General features: G+C 41.3%; 1 protein-coding gene across 1 annotated transcript in view; it reads left to right on the top strand.

The window, feature by feature from the left end:
• Positions 1-20,498, top strand: part of LOC102558330 (interleukin-1 receptor-like 2) — a 37,837-nt gene extending 17,339 nt beyond the window's left edge. Inside the window, exons 6-11 of the mRNA XM_019485038.2 lie at positions 1,068-1,133; positions 6,879-7,002; positions 8,123-8,259; positions 8,927-9,070; positions 13,348-13,515; positions 16,222-20,498. Coding sequence (XP_019340583.1) covers positions 1,068-1,133; positions 6,879-7,002; positions 8,123-8,259; positions 8,927-9,070; positions 13,348-13,515; positions 16,222-16,640 — 1,058 coding nt within the window. The 3' untranslated portion in view covers positions 16,641-20,498. The remainder of the gene's footprint in view (positions 1-1,067; positions 1,134-6,878; positions 7,003-8,122; positions 8,260-8,926; positions 9,071-13,347; positions 13,516-16,221) is intronic.
• Positions 20,499-22,794: the final 2,296 nt, after the last annotated feature.

The raw sequence follows: 22,794 nt of genomic DNA on the forward strand, positions 1-22,794 counted from the left end.
AGACCGTATATGACAATGGTTAAGAAATACTGTACTTTCTTGCATATAACCAAACCAGCACCTTTCCCCCAAAACTAGCTGTCAAAATTGGGGTGTGCCTTATATGCAAGGAAGAGTTCCCTATGGGTCCAGAAATTTGGGCAGTAGGCATCATTAATTGCCACAGATCTGTGAACCATGGTAATAATGCTGCCACAGTCCCCTCTCTGTCTTCCTCCCTGTTCTATCCCTGTTGCCAAACTCCAACTCTAAATTGTATAGATACAAGGGATATGGGGGCCAAAGGGATTGCTTCACTGACATGTGGCTCCATAAAAATGTGTTATGAATGCTGACTGTGCCCTCTGACAGGGAAGCATTGTAGTCTGGGATATGGGGGACCATTAAGACTTTGGCTGCCACTGACCTGTTGTACAACTGAACAAATTTTTCTTCTCCTTTCTCTACCATCCTTTTCTGTTTTGTCTGCTTAGATTGTAAGGCCCTTTGGGGGAGGAACTGTCCTTTTCCATGTGCCCTTCTACTAAGAAGCCAGGTATAAGGGAGTAGTTTGGTATAAAGGTTTTATTAGCCTGAGTTTGGCACTGCTATGGATGCTGTATGTGCCAGGCATTTTCTCAGAAATCTATCTGAATTTTCTACAAAGAACAGTATTAAGATATCTGTAAGTATTTCTAGTATTTAAATAGATTTATTTTCCTGTTTTTAAATTCTGCAGTTTAAAGAGAACATTGTTACCAAAAGGGATGAGTTGTGGTAGTGAAGGGTTAATGAGGTTTAGCAGACTGTAACAATTTTTTTCTCTCAATTTTGTGCACTTTTTTTTCCTAGATCTGTTTTTCAAACCAGACAAAGCAAACTTATTTGTTCTTTTAATCTGTTGCAAGGGAGCAACAAAGTATACAGTCCTAAAATGGTTTCTGTGGGGTTTTTTTTCTTTTGCAGTACACTTAAACTTAAATGTGTCCCTGCATCTAGGCGGTAAACTGGTTCTCTGCAGTTGCTTGCAGATTGATAATTATTTCTGATAATATTTTATATTTTTGTGTATGTTTTCATGTTTTTAGAGAACCCAGCAAAGAAGAACACTGAGATTCTTTATCCAAGAAACAATACAATTGAAGTTAAACTTGGTAAGTCAAGTATCATAAAAATCTGAGATGGTGCAATTATGTACGGTTATATTATCTGTGTCAATGCATGATCCCTTTACAGTGGTTTTCAAACTTCTTGAATTTGGAATTTTCCTCCATATTCTCCCAAATCAATGGACTTCCATTTATTTATTTACTATATTCATTTTTATTTATGTATTTATAATAAACATAACCCCTGCCCATCTTCCTTGGTTTGCTAAGTTGGCTGAGGCTCTGGCTGGACTTTGTGTGCAGTTGTAGTAACAAGAGCGAAAAGATCTAACTGGTGTTTGTTAACCCATCTATAGAAGATCAAGTAACATGCAAGGAGGAGGTTTAAGGAGGGCTGTAGGTAAGGACAATGACTGATTAGAAATAGAGAAAACACATTGAATAAAGAGAGATTAAGAGGTTGGGAACATTTACTTTAGAAAGAAAAATAAAAAGTCCCAATTCCTTTTCAAAATCCACTCTGTTTTAAGTTAGACCTATTAAGGAAGATGAGTCAAAGACTTTGCTAGAGCTATTGATTTTATATGGGAGATGCCCAGGTTGGATGGCAACAGGGGCAACAGGTAGGGGGTGGACGTGCATGCCCTGAGTGAGGCAGTGTACCCCCTGCAAAAAGATGCTGCCAATACTGTTGGTGGCGCCTGTGGGCAATTGCTGCTCACCACCCCGCTGCTGACACTGCCGGTGGCATCTGTGGGTGGTCCACAATTGCTGCTGACTGCCGCCGCCAGTGACGCCTGTGGGTGATCGCTGACCCCTGGTGGTGCTTCCCCACCTCACCCCGGTGGCATCTGCGGGAGCTCTGCACTTACCACATTGGGGGCACGTGCTGTTCACGGATGGCAACATAAAATCTGAAGATAGGTAAAAGTATAAAAAGAATGAATGGTATAGAGAAAGTGTATTGGATTGAGCTTTCTCTTTCATAACACAAGAGCTTAGCATGGAAGTTAAAAATGGCCAGTTCGAAGTTGATATTTTTTTTCATGCACTGTGTAATTAGACTGTAGAACTGATTGCCACGAAGTCAATAACACCAAAAATTGAGTAAGATTAAAAAAAATTTGGGACATTTATTTAGATAAGAATATCCAAAGTTGTCATGATTATAACAACAAACATTTTAGAAAGGATATGAAACTATATATGTCAGATGTTAGGGTCAGATCTTGTTTGGTTAAGGCACTGCCCTGGGAAGGGGAAGAACTAGATTCTAGTCCTTGCTCTCGAGGCTGTTGTTTTTATTTCTTAACCAAGATATGTAAATGTACGTTTATGAATTTTACATTTAATCATTAATCTTGGAGTGCCATAACCACTAGGCTTACAGAGGCTGTTTCCCTTCTGCTTGTTTCTGTTTTTGGCCCCATTGCATTCTTGGCTGCCCAGTGGCCTAGATTCAACAGGAAGGTTGGAGTGCGACCCTGGGCATGTCTACATGAGACATTTACTACAAAGTTGCCTAATTAGCTCAAAAGTAAAGTCGCCATATCTATACATGTGGCCCTATTAGGTCACAGTAATCTCATACATGCTGCCATAGATTAGTACTTGCAAGTACAAGTACTGTCCTGTGGTGGCATTGTTTACTGTGCAGCAATGCATGTGTAGATGCTGACGGGGCTGGCTGGGGCACCAGGGTGTTTCAGTGTGAGGGTTGGCTGCTGGTTAGCACGACACTTTAGCACCCATGTGTTCCAGTTAGCCCCTCTGCAACACGTTGAGCCGGGACAGAGCAACTGGTAGATTGACTCCGCCAGGACCCTGTCAGCTGGTGCTGCTCTGACCTGGCTCAGTGTGCCACAGTCCTGGGTGCATGTGTAAATGTAGCACCCAGGAGCAATACGTTCTGGCATGATATGCACCAGAGTTTATTGCATCATATTAATTTTACATGTAAATGCACCCCTTGAGTATTATATAGCTTGGTGATTTATGGCACTCTCTTGGGAAGTATGAGGTATACATCTGAGTCATCTCATGTTGAGGGGGTCATACAACCAAGGTTTGCCACTTGTTTAATGTGTAGGAGGAAATCCTCCTATATGGGTTCAAGCTGAAAAATAAAACCTAGACCCTGCATTGCATCTTTATGCCTTTAAATTGTCATGTGTTGTCTTGTTCTGTATGTATGGTTACTGGCAAACTCAGGTATGTGTTACGAACTTCCTCATCTAGGCAATAATTTGCTGTAGGGTTTTCTTGTTTTTTTGTTTTTTTTGGTTTTTTTAATGAAGATCTTTACATTTTCACAAGTTGTTTTACCTAAAGAGTTGATCAGAGGCAGGCACAACAACTTTACACAGCCTGGATAAATTAGGCCCTGATTCTACAAACATATATTCACATGTCTAACTGTTTGCTGGCCTGGGCCTTAATCAGATTCCCCTTCTTAAGTACCTGGGGAATCTTATTCCTACCAGTTTTGTACTTATCCAGGGAATTTGTCATGTCTTGTCTTCCCTATTTTCTTAGACTTTCTTAGGTAAAAATTACAAGCAGAAAAATCCTGTGAATCAAAAGCTCCATGAAAATGTTTGTTTAAGGCACCTTTTTATATTACAAAGAAAGAAGAAAGGCACAAGCAAGCCCATGTGGTTTCCCTTACTGGTCACCTTTTAAGGCTAATCTTCCACTTAGGTGAATTCTCAGAGACTCAAACTGAAATTCTTTGCTACATATCATAGAATCATAGAAGTAGGGTCAGAAGGGACCTTGCAGATCTTCAGGTCCAACCCCCTGCCTGGGCAGGAAGAAAACTGGGCTCAAATGACCCCAGCCAGGTAGGCATCAAGCCGCTTCTTAAAGACCCCCAGGGTAGGAGCCAGCACCACTTCCCTTGGAAGTTGGTTCCAGATCCTAGCCACCCTAACTGTGAAGTAGTTCTTATGGATGTCTAATCTAAACCTACTTTCCAACAACTTGTGGCCGTTATTCCTTGTTATCCCGGGGGGTGCTGGGGGAAACAAGGTCTCCCCCAAACCCTTCTGGTCTCCCCTAGTGAGTTTATAGACGGTCACCAGGTCCCCCCTCAGCCTTATCTTGTGAAGGATGAACAGGTTCAGGTCCCATAACCTCTTGTTGTAGGGTCTGCCCTGCTGTCCCCAGATCATGCGGGTGGCCCTCCTCTGAACCCTCTCAATGTTGTCCACATCCCTCTTGAAGTGGGGTGCCCAGAACTGGACACAGTACTCCAGCTGCGGCCTGACCAGTGTCGTGTAGAGGGGGAGGATCACCTCCTTGGACCTACTTGAGATACACTTGTGGATGCACGATAAGGTCTGGTTAGCCCTGCCGACCATGACCTCGCATTGTTGGCCCATGTTCATCTTGGAGTCAGTAATGACTCCAAGATCCCTTTCTGCCTCTGTGCTCTCAAGAAGGGAGTTTCCCATCTTATAAGTGTGCTGCTGGTTACTACTGCCCAAGTGCAGCACCCTGCAATTGTCCGTATTGAAACTCATCCTGTTTTTGTTAGCCCACCCCTGCAACCTATCCAGGTCTTTCTTCAGTCTCTCCCTCCCTGCTAACGTGCCCACCTCTCCCCATATTTTGGTATCATCAGCAAATTTGAACAGGTTGCTTTTCACCCTGTCGTCCAAATCGCAGATAAAGAAATTGAACAGTGCAGGCCCAAGGACTGAGCCCTGGGGGACTCCGCTGCCCACTTCCCCCCAGGTTGAATATGACCCGTCCACCACCACCCTCTGAGTACGGCCCTTCAGCCAATTCGCAATCCATCTGACCGTGTAGGCATCAATGCCACAGTCACCTAGTTTTTTAATGAGGATGGGGTGGGAGACAGTGTCAAAGGCCTTGCTGGAGTCCAGAAAGACTACATCCACGGCAACACCTGCATCCAATGCTTTTGTGACCTGATTGTAAAAGGCAATCAGGTTGGTGTGACATGACCTGCCCCTAATGAAACCGTGCTGGTTGCCCTTGAGCATCATCCCCGATGTCGGCCTGTCACAGATGTGCTCCTTGATGATCTTCTCAAAGAGTTTCCCCAGGATTGAGGTAAGACTGATGGGCCTATAGTTGCCCGGGTCCTCCCTCCTCCCTTTTTTAAAGATGGGGACCACATTGGCTATCTTCCAATCATCTGGCACCTGGCCTGAGCACCACAAGCGCTTGTAAAGCCGTGCCAAGGGCCCAGCAATAACCCCTGCTAGCTCCCTCAACACCCTGGGGTGGAGAGCATCTGGACCTGCTGATTTGAACATGTCCAGCCCCTCCAGTAGCACTGTAACCTGGTCCTCCTCAACCTTAGGTCTTGAAGCATTCGCCTCGAGTCCATTTTGAATCACGGTGGGGGAGTCCCTGTCCCTGCACAAGAAAACGGAGGTGAAGAATTTGTTAAAGAGGTCTGCTTTCTCCTCTGGCGCGACCACCAGATTGCCCAGCGTATCTTGCAGGGGCCCCACATTTCCCGGCGCCTTCTTCATCCTCCCTATATATTTGAAAAAGGACTTTTTATTATCTTTGATCTTGGACGCTAGCCCTAGCTCTATGTCCGCCTTAGCTTTCCTAACAGCCCCCCTACAGGCCCGAGCAGTGGAGGTATACTCCTCTTTGGAGATCGACCCCCCCCCCCCCTTCCACTGGGTGTACGCCGCCTTTTTGGCAACCAGGTATTCCCGGATATCCTTGGTGAGCCAGGGAGGCTTTTGGGCACTCTTTTCCCCCCTTGCTTCTAGTTGGGATCATCACCTCTTGGGCCCTGAGTATCATCTCCTTAAGGAATGACCACTCATCTTGGGCACTGAGTTCCCCTGCCCTCGAGAACCCCAGTGCCTCTCCCACCAATCTCCTCAACTCCTTGAAGTTGGCCCTCTTGAAGTCCAGGGCTACCGCCTTACTGCAGGCCCTTGTCACCCTGCGCTGGATGATGAATTCCAGCAAATGATGATCGTTCTCACCCAGGTGGTCAAGGACCTGGAGCCCCCTTACCAGATCATCGCCTGTGGCCAGGCATTTCAAGTAAATATCATGTGGCTAACAAACATCATTCATTCTGCTTTTTTGCTTGATATCTCCCCTTGCTTTGTGTATTTATTGTATGGATTGTAAATTCTTAGGGCAAGTCATCTTGTATGTGCTATGTGTTATGTAAGTGGTTCTGGATTTCTGCTTTCAATTAATGTAGTAATTAGTTTTGCAGTAAAGGTCTGTCCAGCACACTTAAATTTTTTGCAAGGATGATTTGGCCTTTTTAATATACCGTATCTAGGTCAGATGGCAAATGCAGAAACTGTCAAGGTTCTTAGTATAGTTAAGTCTCTCAATTTTTGTGGATGGAAATATTTTGCATTTGTCATTCTTCATCACCTGCTAGAGCTATCTCAAGCTTCTGACTAAAGCATGTACTATTTTGCTTCAGTATTTGCCTTTGATTTGCAGAGCCAGTTGTTTCAAGCTGTAATTTAAAAGAAAAAATAACTTTACTCATAGATGTGTTGAATTTAAGAAGCGATGATGATGATTTTGGTCAGAACAGAATCAACTATTTATCTTTTAGAAGAATTAAGTCAGTGAAGTCTTTGTAACATGTCAGGTAATTCTGGTGAAGAAAACAGTTGATGATCTGAGGAATGTGCTAAAGTTTCATGATTCTGAAAACCGTTTCTTGTGTTCCTTTAAATATTTACTGTTGGTCACATGAGTAGACTTGTTTATGCAGAATTAAATGGTGGTTCTTGCCATTTCCTAATACTTTTTCTTCTCCAGGGTCCAGTCTCATCATAGACTGCAATGTATCAAGTTTCAAAGATTATTCAATTGCTATATCCTGGAAATTCAATAATTCTTTAGTCAATTATTTTTTTAACGAAAGAATAAGAGAGGAAGATCAGTAAGTATATTAGCCTATCAGAATGTTTATTGGTAGATCACTGGTTAAAATGTAAGAAGATACCTTTAAGACTTTTAATGACTGCTTTTGCTTTACATGATAAATCCCATTTCTGTGATTCCTAGAAATCATATTAAACTTTGTAATTGATTCTAACAAAAAAGTAATACAGGTACTGGAGTAGGTATTGCTTCACAAAACAATGGACAAATGCGTACATGTGGTTTGTGGTACTGCACATGCAGGCACTTGCTGCACTGCTAATTAGCACCATGATGGGGTTTTCTGACACCAGGAGGGTTTTTTTGACACTACATATTTATGGCTGCCATGCTTCAGTTTTAGGATCTAGTGCTCTTGGAGAGGATATGGCACTTCTTAGCATGGTTTCGCTGTATGGATGAATCCTAAGTTAAGTGCAGGAGTTCTTTTGAGCAAATCTATCCAATGGGTTTGTATGACAAAAGAGAATGCTAGTGGAATTGCCAGCTCAAGTGTTCTAAAATCATGAGCTGAACATCTAAAACAGCATGAAACTAGCTAAAAAATCATGAGATAAAAAGAACCAATTACTTTATTGATTTATTTTAGCCTTCTATTTTGTGAACTTTTGGAATACACTTTTCAACGTTTCAAGCTTTTCTTTTACTGGAAGATTGGAATTTTTTTATAAGCCAGAAATTCTCAGGGATGTCTTAATTGCAGGAGCTGACTAAGAAAAATGCCCAATATTATGAGACTTTCAATAACATTGTGAGCTGATGACACTATAGTAGCCATGTCTCTCTATGTGTAACTGCCTGATCTTCATCTCATTAGGCAGTGACAGCATAGATAAAATTCTTGTCTATTTGACTGTAGGTTTTGGGGGCAGTGGCATTATTTTATTGATAGTAAATTGTACATTGACAAGTTTAATCAGGCCGTTGGAAACTGTCCAAGCTGCTACTACAATACAAATAATTAATTATTACTTAGACTCCATTTGTCAGCATACTTTGAAAAGATTCAGATAAATTGCAGACAATCATGAAATTAAAATATATTAACACTATACCAGGAATATTTTTCTTTGTTTGAAAACAGCTTTTATTGTTGTGGTTACCATATTTTTTGATAGAGAAGACTCTTTCTTTGCGGACCACATGTTTTCTATTCTGAGGCTGAACATTACAGAAGTGAAGCATGAAGATTATGGACACCACTTTGTGTGTCGTGCTGGCAAAGTTTCAGCATACATTGTATTACAAAGGCCAGGTAAGGCATTTATGTACTGACCAGAATAAATTTACAAAAGAAGGTATGATTAATGCATTGAAAAGGGAATGTGAAAAAATAGTATAATTATATGGATAAATAAAGCTATAGAATATATTATTGTAATTTATTAATAAAATTATAACAAATCTGGGGTTGCATCATCATGTTAAAGGAGTTGTTTTAGATTTATGCCAGTGTAAGTGTGAACAACGTGTATGGAACACTGAACAATGAATCTACTGTCCAGATATGTTCATCAAAATAGCAAGTTTAAGAGAGATTCCATAATGTCTTAGATTTGATCATAAGAAACATGGTTCTTCAGTTGAGAAATTAAAACATACTTCTGTTCAGTCAAAACAGATTAAATTTCAAGTATTAATGCATGCAAGGTACTGCTTACAAACAGACCTATAATTTTTTTGCAGCCATTTTTTATCAAATAATTTAGAATAAAGAATACATACAAGAAAATCACAGATAATTCATGAGCAAAAGATGAGAAGGTAGATATTGGATTACTTATTATGAATTATGTATTCAATTATGGCCTGAATTAAAAAATGCATATAGCTCAAAGCTTCAGAATTGTAGAGCATTTGTTTTAATGTTTCAAAAATGGTGTATGCTGAAGAGTCATCTTTATACTTTTCCCTTGTTATAGCTCGAAATATTCAAAGATACTTGATCGGCGGATTCCTTTCATTGGTGTTTCTAATAGTTGTTGCCATATTAATCTACAAGCTTTTAAAAATTGACATTGTGCTTTGGTATCGAAAGTCCTGTGGTCCTTTTCTGAATAAAGAAGGTATGTTGTCTGTGTAGTCATAGAGTACATGGTGTACAATTCCAGGATTTATTAAGACATTAAAAGGTTCCTTTGCCTTTTTAGATCTGTTTAGGAGGGAAGAGAATTAAAAGATTCAGCACTAGATTTGTTGTTTAAATTTTTGCCCACCATCTTTTTTTGGTAGACAGTAGACACGATTTTCTCTTGCATATTTTTATAAACATTTAAGAAAGATCTGCATTCTTGATTTTTTCCCCCCCCCTCCTTGCCAGCTACCTGATAGTGGCTATCTCAGTGATGTTGATGAATTATGCTTATTATTTGTATTGTGGTAACACCCCAAGTCCAGAATTCTCATAGGAACACAGGATTTAAAGAGTCTTCCCTGTGTCACGGAGTCCAGAGTCATTTGATACAGACAACCACATACTTTCTTTCATAAATTTGTAAGGCTCCATCATGAAAACCATTAGGCTTCCCTAGTGCATAGAAATACTGTTCTACAACCTTATATGATTCTTAACCTAAATTTATTTGTGGTTAGGTTACACCTATCTGATTTTTGTCTGAGCGTTGTCCTTTAGCTTAAACAACTCTTCTCTCTCTCTGCTGTTTGTCTCCTGGTATTCTGGAGAGATGCACACCTTTTGCAAAAGTATAAATTATTTTGTCTCTCTCTCCTTTTTTTCAGCAATACCTTTCTGATGCATCCAATGACTCTTGGCTTTTTTATAGCCACATCTTAAGCATCCTGTGACTGACTTTTGTACCTAGGCTTCTCTTATTCCAAACTGTGAGCCTCCTCCAGAACTTTTTTCCTATTTGTATCAAACTGCATGACCTTGCACATCATCCTCTTAAATTTCATCCCAGACAAGTCCTCAAGTTCATCTGATTGTTTCTGTATAATATGCTGATCCTCCTTGTGTTGAAGATGCCTCCCAACTTTACAGTGCTATTGATTTCACTAGCATAGTCCAGCATCACTAATAAAAATATCAAATGAGACCAATCACTAATACCATGCCTCCAGTCTAGTACTTCCATTTTCTGCACGACCTGATTACCTGTTGTTATCTTCCCTTTAGACAGTTTCTTACCCATATTAAGATTTTCATCCTAATCTCTCCCTTTCTCTAGTTTTCCTGATCAACTGATTTTTCTAAACAACGGTAACTAGATCCTTAAAGATACCACATTTGTCTGGCATAGTCTGCCCTTAGTAAAACTCTTCTGAATTTTATCCCATTTTTCCATTTACTGCTAATCATGCCTTCAAAATCTTGTATACAGTTAATATATTTGCTATTCTTTAATTATATGGTACCATTCATAACTTGATACCATTTATTTAAAAACAATCCATTTAGCAGACTTTTAATTTCATGTGCTAATTCTTTCTCTGTTCTAGGATAGAGATTATTCAGTTGGCTCAGCTGCAGCATACTAAGATTGTTGAGTTTTCCTTCTGCCTAGGATATTGTAATTTTCTTTTCTACACTCTCACTCTTATTAGACATCCTGCCTTTGCCTCCCCCTTTGCCTCCCTCACTCAACATCTCATTTCTTAGTAGGAACAATGAAAAAAAACGTTCATTTAATTTTGGTGCCATAATTAGATCATCTTTATTTTCTTTTTTCTTTACAGTAGCACAGTTCTACAGCATGTTTTTTAAAATTTATATGGCTAAAGAACCTTTTACTGTTTCATTTACTTTGACTTTTGATCTCTAGGACATATCTGATGAGCAAAGAAAATGTCGTGTCCCCCCCGCCCTCCCTCCCCCCCAATTTCAGTAGTTTTTACTCCTAATACCCTTTGAGGTGACATTTTTTTCCACATGCTTAAGTTGCAAAATTTAGGCAGCTTTTCATTTTGACCTTGATTCTAAGCCTTTTCCATGTTCAAGTCTTGGAGCTCTTCAGAACATCATTAGTGTCCTTAATTTCTCAGCATTTTGAAATGGAAAAGCTTAGGTATAGACACATTTTTTCCTTCCATTTAATTTAAACTAAAAATGCTTAGGGGTCACTTGATCCAAGATTATTTTCTAAGACCAGATTTTTCTATAGTTCCTGTGTTCTTTGAATAGGAAGAAATCTGTCAGAGGTTATATCTAGGAAGACTTGGGCGCTACCATTATTAGTAGCATTTGTCTTCCAACCTGTAGCTAGGAAGCTAGTTTTCTATAAGGATAGCACTTCTGGTAGTATTTGTGTCAGTTACTTTAGAGAAGCCTAGTTATACTCAGGTCAGATCTGAAGAGGGAGAGGGGGAAAGGAGGTCTACTGCAAGTCCCAACCACCACAGCCTCTTTTATAATCCTTCCCCAAAGCGTTTTTGACCCAAATGGCTTGTATTTGGTTTATGCAATCTTTTCTTATTTCTTTATAGCATTACTGCAATATGCCACCCTAAGTGTTCTCTTCTGTGGATCCACTCTGATAACTGGCCTGTTCTCCTTAAGAAGCCTTAGTAACAAAAACCTACTTTTTCCTTGTGTTGGAGTGACTCTCTGATATCTTTTGTTTTTCAGTGTGTGTGCAGATCTTTGTCTTCTGTTTTCTCTGTCATTATCTCCTCAGATTCTGTGTCCCTTGCTATCTCCACTGTCTCTTCCTTTCTTCCTTTCCTTTCCTTTCCTTCCTTTCCCAGTGATCAAATATGTCAAAGACTCCATCATAGCAACAGTCCTGGAGCCATCTGTTGATCTTTGTTATCCTGTTGCATCTTTGCCATTATTCTCTTGGAAGTGAAAGGATTCCACTGAAGATCAGCTGAGCCTCTGCTTATTTAATCATCTTCTTCAGGTTTGCATAGAGTTGTCCTTGTTCAATTCCAGGGGGAATATGGTTGAATCTGGTCTTGTATCCCAACATGAAGGTCAGTTGATGAATTTTTCCTTGCTACCATTAGGAAGCTTTTCAGCTTCCAGTCTGCACCTTGTATCTTTGCTTCAGAAAGACAGCACATGCTTCTCTTCTGTGGATCCACTCTGATAACTGGCCTGTTCTCCTTAAGAAGCCTTAGTAACAAAAACCTACTTTTTCCTTGTGTTGGAGTGACTCTCTGATATCTTTTGTTTTTCAGTGTGTGTGCAGATCTTTGTCTTCTGTTTTCTCTGTCATTATCTCCTCAGATTCTGTGTCCCTTGCTATCTCCACTGTCTCTTCCTTTCTCCTTGAAAGCCTGGTTGCTCTTCTTTTCTTCTTCGTCACTTCATTGGCTGTCTGCTCCTCATTCTCTGGTGCAGCATACCTCATCCTCAACTCTTTCTCCTTCATTAGCTAATCTTTACCACTATTTCCTCTTAGTCCTGTTCTTTTATGAGTTGTCTGCTCTCCTGCTGTTCAGCATTTGTGAATTTTGAGTGGTCTGTGCAGCCTCCTCTCTTTCTCCTCAAGCCAACTTCATGTCCCCATCATCTTCACTTGGATCTCTAGTAATTGGCTTATTCCTATCAGGTGACATTTTTGTATGTAAATAGTTTCCCTCAGGTTCTCACTCAAGCAGCACACTAGTAGCTGACTTTTTCAGAAAAGAAGGGATTTGAAGAACAATAGTGTCATTTTGTAGACATTGGCAGAAAGCACCTATTAGAGATGGGGCGGCATGGGAGAAAGTGTGCTTGCTAGAAAAGTTTACAATTTGAACTGTAAGATGATTCATTTTGGGTGGAGAAAAAAATAGAGCAGTTTTGCTGGTGCCAAAATGTGAAAGCACAAAGCGAGTCTGCCTCTGGAAAATTTGGGACTGAATGTACTCTAATCAGAGGGCGTGAAAGGCCTTGTATGTTTAGCAGACACTGGCTTTTACATGTAGAAATATGTGGGTATGAAGATCTGATAGAAACACACCCCATCTCTTTGTTTGTGCCTATTCCCTGCTTTAATGAGGACATTTTTAACAGAAAGTGTTCTAACTACAATACTCCCAACTACAGACCAGATCTTGTAATAAAAGCCTGATGTCACCAGCAGTTTACGGGGTGCCATTGTAAGACAATTAGTTGCTCAGTGTTAGAACTAAAAGTGGGGGGCTATCAAGATAGGAAATGTTGAAGAGGTCCTAAACAGTCTTGTAAGTCTTACTATTTTTCCATATTAGATAATAAACAGCATATTTGGGCAATTTCATACTTGACTGAATAATTAACTGCAATTGAAGTATTTAATATAGATTGTTACATAGCTATGCTGAGTATTTGATGTCTTAGCCAAATAGCTTCTGGAGTAAAATTTAAAGCAAAAGTGGTGAGGAAAAAACACATTTATGGTAATTATTTTCTGTTCAGTTTCAGATGGGAAGATATATGATGCATACGTGTTGTATCCAAAATCCAGCAAAGTCACCTGCAGCTGTGTAACAGATAGCTTTGTGCTCAGGGTGCTTCCTGAGGTCTTAGAGAGACAATGTGGATATACACTTTTTATATTTGGAAGGGATGATTTACCAGGAAAAGGTAAAATGGAAAATCATTGTCTTTAAAATAAAGCTATGACTTTCTCATAATTTTTATTGGATGTTAAAATAAGGCAAGAGCATTTCATGCTAGGTCATAGAACCACAGATTGTATCATGTACTAGGTGTGGGAGGCATATGGTTCAAACATTTTCCCCCCCCCCCCCCTTCTGAACTTCTCAGCAGTAGGACTAGCCCATTTGAAATAAGGTTTGCTATCGCTACATCTATATTCTTCCGGTACATGCCAAGTTAATAAGTCCTTGTTTCTCAGTAAAAATGCTCTTCTCATTCTCACTCAGGAGCTAGCATGGATATACAAAGCTCAGGTATATTTTTCACAGTGCTGCCTAACCCTATGTAGATATAACCTAAGGACCCTGTCATCTGTTTTCCCCCCCCCAACCACACACAGACCCAAACACACACAGATTTGCACTGGTAAATCTGTTTAGGTACTTAAAGTTCACATAGTGTGCATGCCCATCTTGGTTGAGCTGAATAATTAGGCATCTAATGTATGCCTAAAGATATTTGAGATTCCTAAACTAGATGCCCTGCATCAGAGTCCAAAAAGGGCCCCAGTCTGATAGGTGTGCTTAGAGCATGCCTACTACCAGCTGCCACCATTTACTTCAGCAGCCACTATCACTTCTGGATTGGGAACAGAGACTATAGCCCAGAACTTCCCTGCTGTGTAATCCATAGTGACTGTCCTTATTCCTGGGCTACAGAACCAGCCTCTCTTGTTTGTATTCTCTTTTTGGCTCCATGAATTGTGCATGTGTGGCTGCACGGTGGCCCAGCTGCAACATGAGAGATGGAGAATATCTTCAGACCAGACTAGCACTTTTCTGGCATGTGGGAGATGTGGGTTTGAACCCTTTCAGGCTGAGCAGGGACCTAGGATCCAAGTCTAAATCCTGTCATTGGGCTGCGTGGTGCAGCTTTAAAGGTCTGGCCATATGTGATGGGGTCTGAGAGATTTATCCCCAAAATCATGCATCCTTTCATACAAGTCTGGCATGGCACAACACATGATTTAGGAATATAGGATCATAGGAAAGTAGGGCTGGAAGGCACCTCACAAGGGCATCTAGTCCAGCCCTCTGCTCAAGGCAGAATCATCTCTGACTAAACCATCCCAGCCAAGTATCTGTACAACCTGCTCTTGAAAGTTTCCAGGCATGGTGATTCCACAACTTCCCTAGGTAGCCTGTTCCAGTGCCTGACCACTCTCAGACCACTCTCTGGATTTGTGGGATCCAGGATAAAGTTAGATCTTATTGATGTGACTAAATTAACATCTCCTGGCAGCCTTAAGCTATCTAGTATAGGTGGGGATTTGGAGATGTGAATCTGTTTCACATATGTGCTTAGTTGTAGTCCAAGTCCAGGGGAGAGGCACGATTTCAAACTCACCCCTCCTGTCATCCCTTCCTATTGGATGGTTTAAGAGTACTCCCCCATCTCATTGTATTAAGAGTGCCTCTCTCTCCTAGTTTAAAATATGTGGCATGTAGGTGCCTAACTTCAAGTTTGCAAATTTCACTTGTAGTATTAGGTGTCTAATTCTGAGGTGTGGGAACACTGATTTCTGCTGTGCCTAAGTTCCTTTCTGAATCTTAATCGGGACCTTGACATTTTGTACATCTTTGCCTCTTTTTGAGAAGATTCAGTTAAGTTAACTTCCAGTTCAGATTCAGTTAAGTTGCCTAATCTGTCTGTCCTCATGATACACCATTCTTCCTTGATTCCATGGACAATGTTGAGGTCTGCCCCTAGTGCTCCCTTGTGGTGTTATTCTTACCATCTTCATTAGGCAGCAGTCTGTTCCCAACTCACTTTGGAATATGTAGTCATGGTCAGAGATGGGATCCTAGGAGCAGCTCCTCCAGGCTAGCCAAAAAATAAGGGGAGAGCAGTACGTAGGGAAGGAGGAAAGGCTTACTTGTCAGTGAGACTGAACAGCTGCAAGGAGGAGGATAGGGGCTTGACTTGGCTTCAACCCAGACCCACGGAATGGTGGGGAATGGTGGTTGACCTGGTTCTGACCCACCGTGCAGGGCTTGGAGTTTGGGAATTTGGCAGCAGGGGGCGTTGCTGTATTGCCACAACTCTTCCATTGCCAAATTTCCTGACTTGTGGGGAGCCCCATGGGTCAGATGCCATGGCTCTGTGGGCTGCATTGGCCCATGGAGCTGGGTTTGAGCACCCCTGGTCTAGGTAATTTAAATTTTTGTTGACTTTTTAAATTCATGTTTTTAATCTGCAATGTTGAAAATTTATTTTGTTACTCCAACCCCCCCCAAACAAAACAAAACAAAAAACCCACAAAAAAACCCCAACCAAGCCCCTGCCCCCCAAAATGCATCAGGTTTTACTTTATATTGCAAATTTATAACTAAAATTGTAACAATATAATTGTGTCAATAAGGATGATCCTTTTTTAATGAACAAAACCTGACTAGTATAGGTACATTACACAATATAAACATGCTTATTCAGATATAGCTTTTTTTTCTGAAGTAAAATAAATTCACATAAGCACTTTCATATCAGTATTACTGTATCTATGCTTAGATTGGCTTTGTCACTTTAAGACTGCTGGCGTAAGGGAAAGTAAACATCTATTTCTAATGGAGAGAGAGATGTTTATATCTTTAGAAGTTGGTGTGTTTTAATTATTCCTTATAATATTTACAGCTGTGGTCAATGTTGTTGATGAAACAATTAAAGAAAGCAGAAGACTGATCATTGTTTTAGAACCAAAAACATCAAGCTACAATTTGTTAGAGGACTCTCCTGAAGAACAACTAGTTTTGTACAATGCTCTCATCCGAGATGGAATTAAAGTAATTTTGATTGAGCTAGCTAAAACAATAGACTACACAAACATGCCAGAATCAATCAAATACATTAAGCAAAAGCATGGAGCTATCCAATGGGAAGGAGACATTACACAGAAATCATACTTAACAAGTACAAGATTTTGGAAAAAGGTGCAATACCGAATGCCACCCAGGTATTCTGCTTCTTCAGAACTACCTTTGCGACCAGTCACCTTGAACACACCTTTCAGACAAGACAAAGATGAGGCATGTCATTTTAATGATTCTGGGTAGCACATTTTCTTTTGATGGACTATCAGAATTTCTCGTGTGTTGTAAAAGTGCCGTTTCACTGGAAACTTTTGAGGATTAAAGACTTAAGAATGTTTTTGTTTTCAGAGCTTAAAGAAAAATAATCTCTGCTGTACAGACCTTATTGGCAGCATGTGCGACACTGAACAGTGAAAGATGGAGATGTTTCATTTGAGTGATATCATGGCAATTGAACTTTAAACATAATTTTATTGGACATTTTGAAATGATTTGGAAGAGATGGGTAAAGAGTTAACCAGATGTGGGAAATGATTATATAGTTCCTAGATAATAGTAAGTCATGCTCTGAGGCAAATGTCAAAATTTGTTGGAGCAAGCAAGACCAGTGGAAAGGAATATAAGTATAGGACGGGTTCCGATTCCTAACATTACATTTGTTATTTCTTTGAAAGGAGCAAATCCAAGCCTTAGAATTGGCTTTATACTTATCAGTCTTCACAGGAGGTGTGGTGTCAATCTTCGCCAACATTATTAAAAGTAACAGTCTTGAGGTTTTATCATGATACGTATCTTAGCAACTTCAGCCCTACAATGTGCTCTGAACTGGGTTTGATCAAAGGTAGTTTAGAGCAGGGGCGGGCAATTATTTCAGGCAGAGGGCCGCTTGCTGAGTTTTGGCAAGTCATCGAGGGCCGCGTGACAGGCAGCCAGGGGCAGATAAATATTAATTTTCTAAATTTTTCAGGGGTCCTGTGGGCTGGATAGAATGGCCTGGTGGGCCGCATCTGGCCTGTGGGTCGCGTTTTGCCCACCCCTGGTTTAGAGGATACATTTGCCTACATGCTGCTCTTCAACAATAAAAGGACGGAATTACTTTGGTAGCAAATGAGATTAGATTAACAATGAGGAGGTTAAGAATCTCTTAACATCATGTTTTGGAAGTCATTCACTTTTTTAAACATGCACAGATTTCAGCCCAAATACTGATGTGGAACTAAAACCACAATAGTACAGGTTGTCCTTGTTCCTATTTTGAGACATGAAAGGAGTCCTTTCAATAGTGGCTACTCAGAGGGAAAGTCTGGCCCATTTTAAGTCAATGGCAAAACCCCTGTTGATTAAAGGGGACAAGGATTTAACTTTCGGTTCCCCAGCCAGTTAAATGGGAATAATACTTAACCTAAGAGGAATGCTGGGAATTAAAGATGTTGAATACTTTGGAAATGCAAAGTAGTCTGATCATTAATTGTAAACTCCTTTTCTTGTTTTGAAAATAAGTTGCTAAAGCTAGTCTGATTCAGTAATTCTTTGTAGTTGAGGGTGAAAAACAGTCCTGGTATTTCTAAGTTCTTATCCTAGATTGCTGTTCTGTTTTAAAATAATTTCAGAGGTCAGCCACTACTTAGGTTTGTTAAATATTTCTTAATATCTTTTATTTTTGCCATTTTTAAACCAAGATAATGTATAGGACTTTTCCCCTGCAGGCAAGACAGGGTCTGAAAAGGAAAATATATTTTCCTCTACAAACTTGTCCATGAACATACAATATTTACTTTTTTAATTTTAATTTTTAAAAATGAGCTTAGCAAAAGTCAGTTACCTTGGCAAATGATGCAAACAGCTACTTGAGGTTGCCAGTATTATGCAGCTGTTGCATAATACCCACACCCTCTGACATGGCAGGGAAATGGTGGGTAACCTCAAACATATTATTGGCAACAGCTTGCACAAGCAAAAGCCTACAAGCACAAACAAGCAAAGAACCCATAGAGCAGTTCAGGATCTTCTTGTGGGGCAATAGCATAACTGAAGATGAAGGTATTATAAGGATACCAGAATAACTACCAAACACAGCAGAACTTTGAGAATATTGAAAAGCTTTTGAAAGGATATATTTTCAAAAGAGAAACTGAGTAGCAATTCCCAGAAAATTAAACAAAAGAAGGTTAAGAAAAACGACTGCTTCTCTCTTTATGTGGGTCCAGGTTTACATTAGATTATCCTAGTGATATTTTTATTTTTGCCCTAGTTGATATGATTAGAAACTCAGCCTTTGTTGGGGTAAAAAATAGCCACCAGTGCATCTGATAGCTGACCACAATGCTGCTGCTGGTAGCTCAGCAATATACATACATATATTGCCAATGTATATACATGGAGGTAACTCATTCATAGGTATTTTACCACAACATACTAATCATAGACAATTTTGTTTCCTTATACTATACATTAACAGCCCTTATAAGAGATTCTGTTTCAGGCTTTCTGGTAGCCTCTCCTTATTTGCTTTCAGCCTTCTCCAGCAGCCAGGAAGTGGGACCACAGCATAGATGGTGGAGTTCTATTAGTTCCACCACGTGTCAGAGTTGTAACTTTATTTCATGATTATCATGTTCTAGTGATATCCCCAAACCTCTTTATTTGCAGAGAGTTATGGCTGACTACTCTTCCACTACTGGATGTATTATCACAATTTCGTCCCTCACTTGCTGCTCCTGTTAATTGTTACAATAGTGAGATGGATGTGTTGGTGAGATGGTGCTATGTTAGTCTCTGGTGATTTGTCATTTAAAAATATTAAGTGGAATGAAGAATCTGTTTGGAGAAGCATTTAGCTAGGCAACTGAGATTTAAGCTTTGGAACCAGCCTAACAAGCTGAGCAGCAGTTTGTCCTTTCATTGCATTTGAGTGAAGGATTCTGTTTCATGAAAACGAAGAGAGTATCTGTCTGTACAACTTTTACGGGTCCAAGAATCAGCACCATACCTAGACTCCTGGTGGCCCCGGTGAACTTTTAGTATTGGGCCCCCCTTTGCCACAGATAATGATGATCATAATAAAAAAAATTACTATTTTCAGGCCCCCTTTCTGTCCAGGCCCCAGGCGGCCACCCGGCTAGCCTATGCCTGCGTGTGGCTCTGCCAAGAATTCAACAGTTTTGTGGCGGAACATAGGTTGGTATATAGACCCTTTTGTCCTTGTGAATACAAGCTGTGACCATATGCAGTATCAAACCTTCAGGCCCAGTTTCTGAGCCCAGACAGTTCCAGCTCAGACCCAGACCTCAGCTACAATTCCTGGGAGAACAAGGTAGCCTGAGACTGTAGAAGGGCAGCTTTAAACTGCCTGGTCCACCTTCTTCCTCTTGTGGCTGGATGTGGCATAACAGTTTTTCTTCTGGCAACAGCCACTGCAGCTTTGTGAGGTCTACCTGTTTTTGTGATTCAGCCCTCCAGATGGGTCATGGTCAGCAAGGAGTGAACAGGTAGCTATACAAACAATATTTCGGCAACTTCATATCAGGCCTTGGCTTCCAATGCTAGTAGAGCTCAGTGACCTTGTCTCAGGGCTTTTGGTGGTCTTTTCTCCTTGGAGAGAGCTTCTTGCCATCTTCTATTGTGGCTGGTAGAGGAATGCAAGCTGTTCTTCTAAGGTAAGTTGCACTCCAGGGACCCTGTAGCAAGCAGCTGAAGTCTGCTTCAACCAACTGCTATCCCACTACATCATCTCTTTGTCTGTGATATATATATAGCCTGTCATCTGGCTCTTTTCCAGGCCAGGTATTTCTCCCCTAGCTTCTACACTGATGATGGATGATCTGGATCTGTTGGAGCCCACTGACTCTGACTATATTTCAGACAGGGACATCTTTGGAAGCCTAAACTGGGATTGCAGCTTTTGAATTCTGCCTTGGTTAACAACCTTTCTCTCCCTCCCACCAGGGGCAGTGACAGCCCTGCAAGGTTAGATTCCACCTACCTTTAACTTCACCATTCAGGTCTTTCAAGTGGTCAGAATCCTCCATGAGAAGTTCAAAAGTTGATGTTTTCTATCTCCGATGTAAAAAGTAGATTAAAAAAAATAATAATGAAAAGCCATATTTGGGTCTATTTTTATAATTATAATAAATACAATTAGGAAACACTAGCTGAAAGGGTGCCTACTTACTTAAACTTGGATTTTTATTTAAAAACAAGCAAACAAACTAGGCCTTTTTAATACAAACCAAATGGGAAAAGAGTGGAATTTGGACATGGAGAAATGTGGTCTACATAAAACTACTACAAGATGGATAGAGAACTGGCTCAATAGCTGTAAACAAAGGGTAATTATTAACAGGTCTATGTCAGAATGGCAGGAGTGGAGTCCCACAAGGGCCTGTGCTAGGTCTGGTGCCGTTCAACATGCTTTTTGGATGCTAGCACAGACCGGTTTTTAAGCAAGTTTGTGGATCACGCAAAACTGGGAAGGATTATGAACATAATTATACAAGCATAATTCAGAAGGATCTTGACAGATTGGGAAGTTGGTTTAGAGCTAACAGGATAAAGTTCAGTGCAGAAAAATGCAAGGTGCTACACATAGGTGACACATGGGGGGGCATATGCTCTCCCTCTGAGATTGGCCCTTGCTGGCTGAGGAGTATGGGGTGACAGCTGCTACTCCCCCTGAGATTGTGGGGGCGCTGAGAGAAACACCAGAGACACTTCTGGGTTTGCCGGCAGCACTTCCAGTTTTGGTAATCGGCTGCTGGTGCGCCCCCCTCTCCATATCAGGAGGCATCAGTTGCCCATGGTGCTAAACTTTGGATGGAATAATCATAAACACAAATATATCATGGGTGACACCTGGCTGGATGGCAGCACAATGGCAAAGACTTGGGTGTCTTTGATAGATCACACACTCAATATGAGCCTGCAGCGTGACGCAGCCTCACAAAAGGCAAATGTAGTTTTAGGCTGCATCAACAGAAGCATTAGGTGCAACACATGGGAAGTGATAGTGCCTCTGTACTCAGCACTGATTAGGCCTTGTCTAGAGCAGTGTGTGCAGTTCTGGACTCCACTTTTATAAAGGACATTGAGAATTTAGAGGGTATCCAGAGGTGGGCAACAAAGGTAATCAAAGGCTTGGAAGGTAAATCATAGGAGGCTGAAGGAGCTAGGCACATTCAGGTTGTGGAAAAGGTGATTAAGAGGGGACAGGATATCAGTTTTCAAATACTTGAAGGGCTGCCATAAAGAAGAGGGAAAACTCCTTTTCTCTCTTGCTCCAGAGAGAAGGATGTGAATCACTGGCTTGAAGTTGCAGCAAAAGTAGATTTAGATTAGATAGCCAGAAAAACTTCTTCACTGTAAGAATGGTGAGGCAGTAGCATGAATGCCACGTGCTGCTGGAGTTTGGGGGGGCACAGCAAACTCCTGTAGGTGGCAGTGGCCCTGTTGGCGGGAACGTGGTGGCGGTGAGCTCCTGTAGGCAGCCACGGGGCTGTCAGTGCCGGGGGGGAGGGGTGGTGACCACCTGCAGATGCTGCCGGCAGTGTCGGCGGCAGCTAGGAGCAATTGGGGACCACCCGCAGATGCCATTGGCGGTGTCAGCAGCAGGGGTAGGGGCAAGTGGCGACAGCCTGCAGGCACTGCTGGCAGCGTCAGCGGCACCTTTTTGCAGGGGGTGCATGTGCACCCGTGTGCACCCCCAGTGCATGGCCAATGGGCAGTAGAATAGACTGCCTAAGGAAGTTGTGGACTCTCTATCACTGGAGTTGGTCAAAAAGAGGTTGGACAGCCAGTGGTTGTGCATGATCTAGGTACAGCTGTGCACATTTTCTACCATGGGTATATCCCATGCTTCTGGGCTTTGCTGGTTGCTCCTGCCCTCTCCCCCCCCCCCCCCTTTTTTTTTTTTTCCTGCTATACGTGTCAGAGTGTTTTTAAACCTCCCCAGAGGCATTGGTTGTTGGATATAGCTAAGGTTGGGGACTTTAACTGGGGTGTGCCTATTCTCCTGCTTGGAGCAAAGCCAGAGTTCCTGGCTAAAGGTCTTGCCCCTCTGCTTAGGGTCTCACTGATCACCACATTTGGGGTCAGGAGGGAATTTTATCCCATGACCAGATTGGTATGGACTGTGGGAGTTTGTGCCTTCCTCTGTAGTGGGAGGCATGACTCGATACCCCTAGACCTCTTGAGCGTATGTTGGCAACATTTTATAGAAGCAGGACATTGGCTGCCATTCTCCTGGTTTAATTGTGGCAGATTAGGATGTTAGGTCTATGTTGTGTCAGGGTTGAGGGTAGTCATATGTAGAGTTTAGATTATGGTTATATGGGATGGTTTGGATAGGACTGAACCTGCCTTAAGCAGGGGGTTGGACTGGATGATCTCTGGAAGTGCCTTC

This window comes from Alligator mississippiensis, chromosome 1 (assembly GCF_030867095.1).
Source record: "Alligator mississippiensis isolate rAllMis1 chromosome 1, rAllMis1, whole genome shotgun sequence".
Taxonomy (NCBI): Eukaryota; Metazoa; Chordata; order Crocodylia; family Alligatoridae; genus Alligator; species Alligator mississippiensis.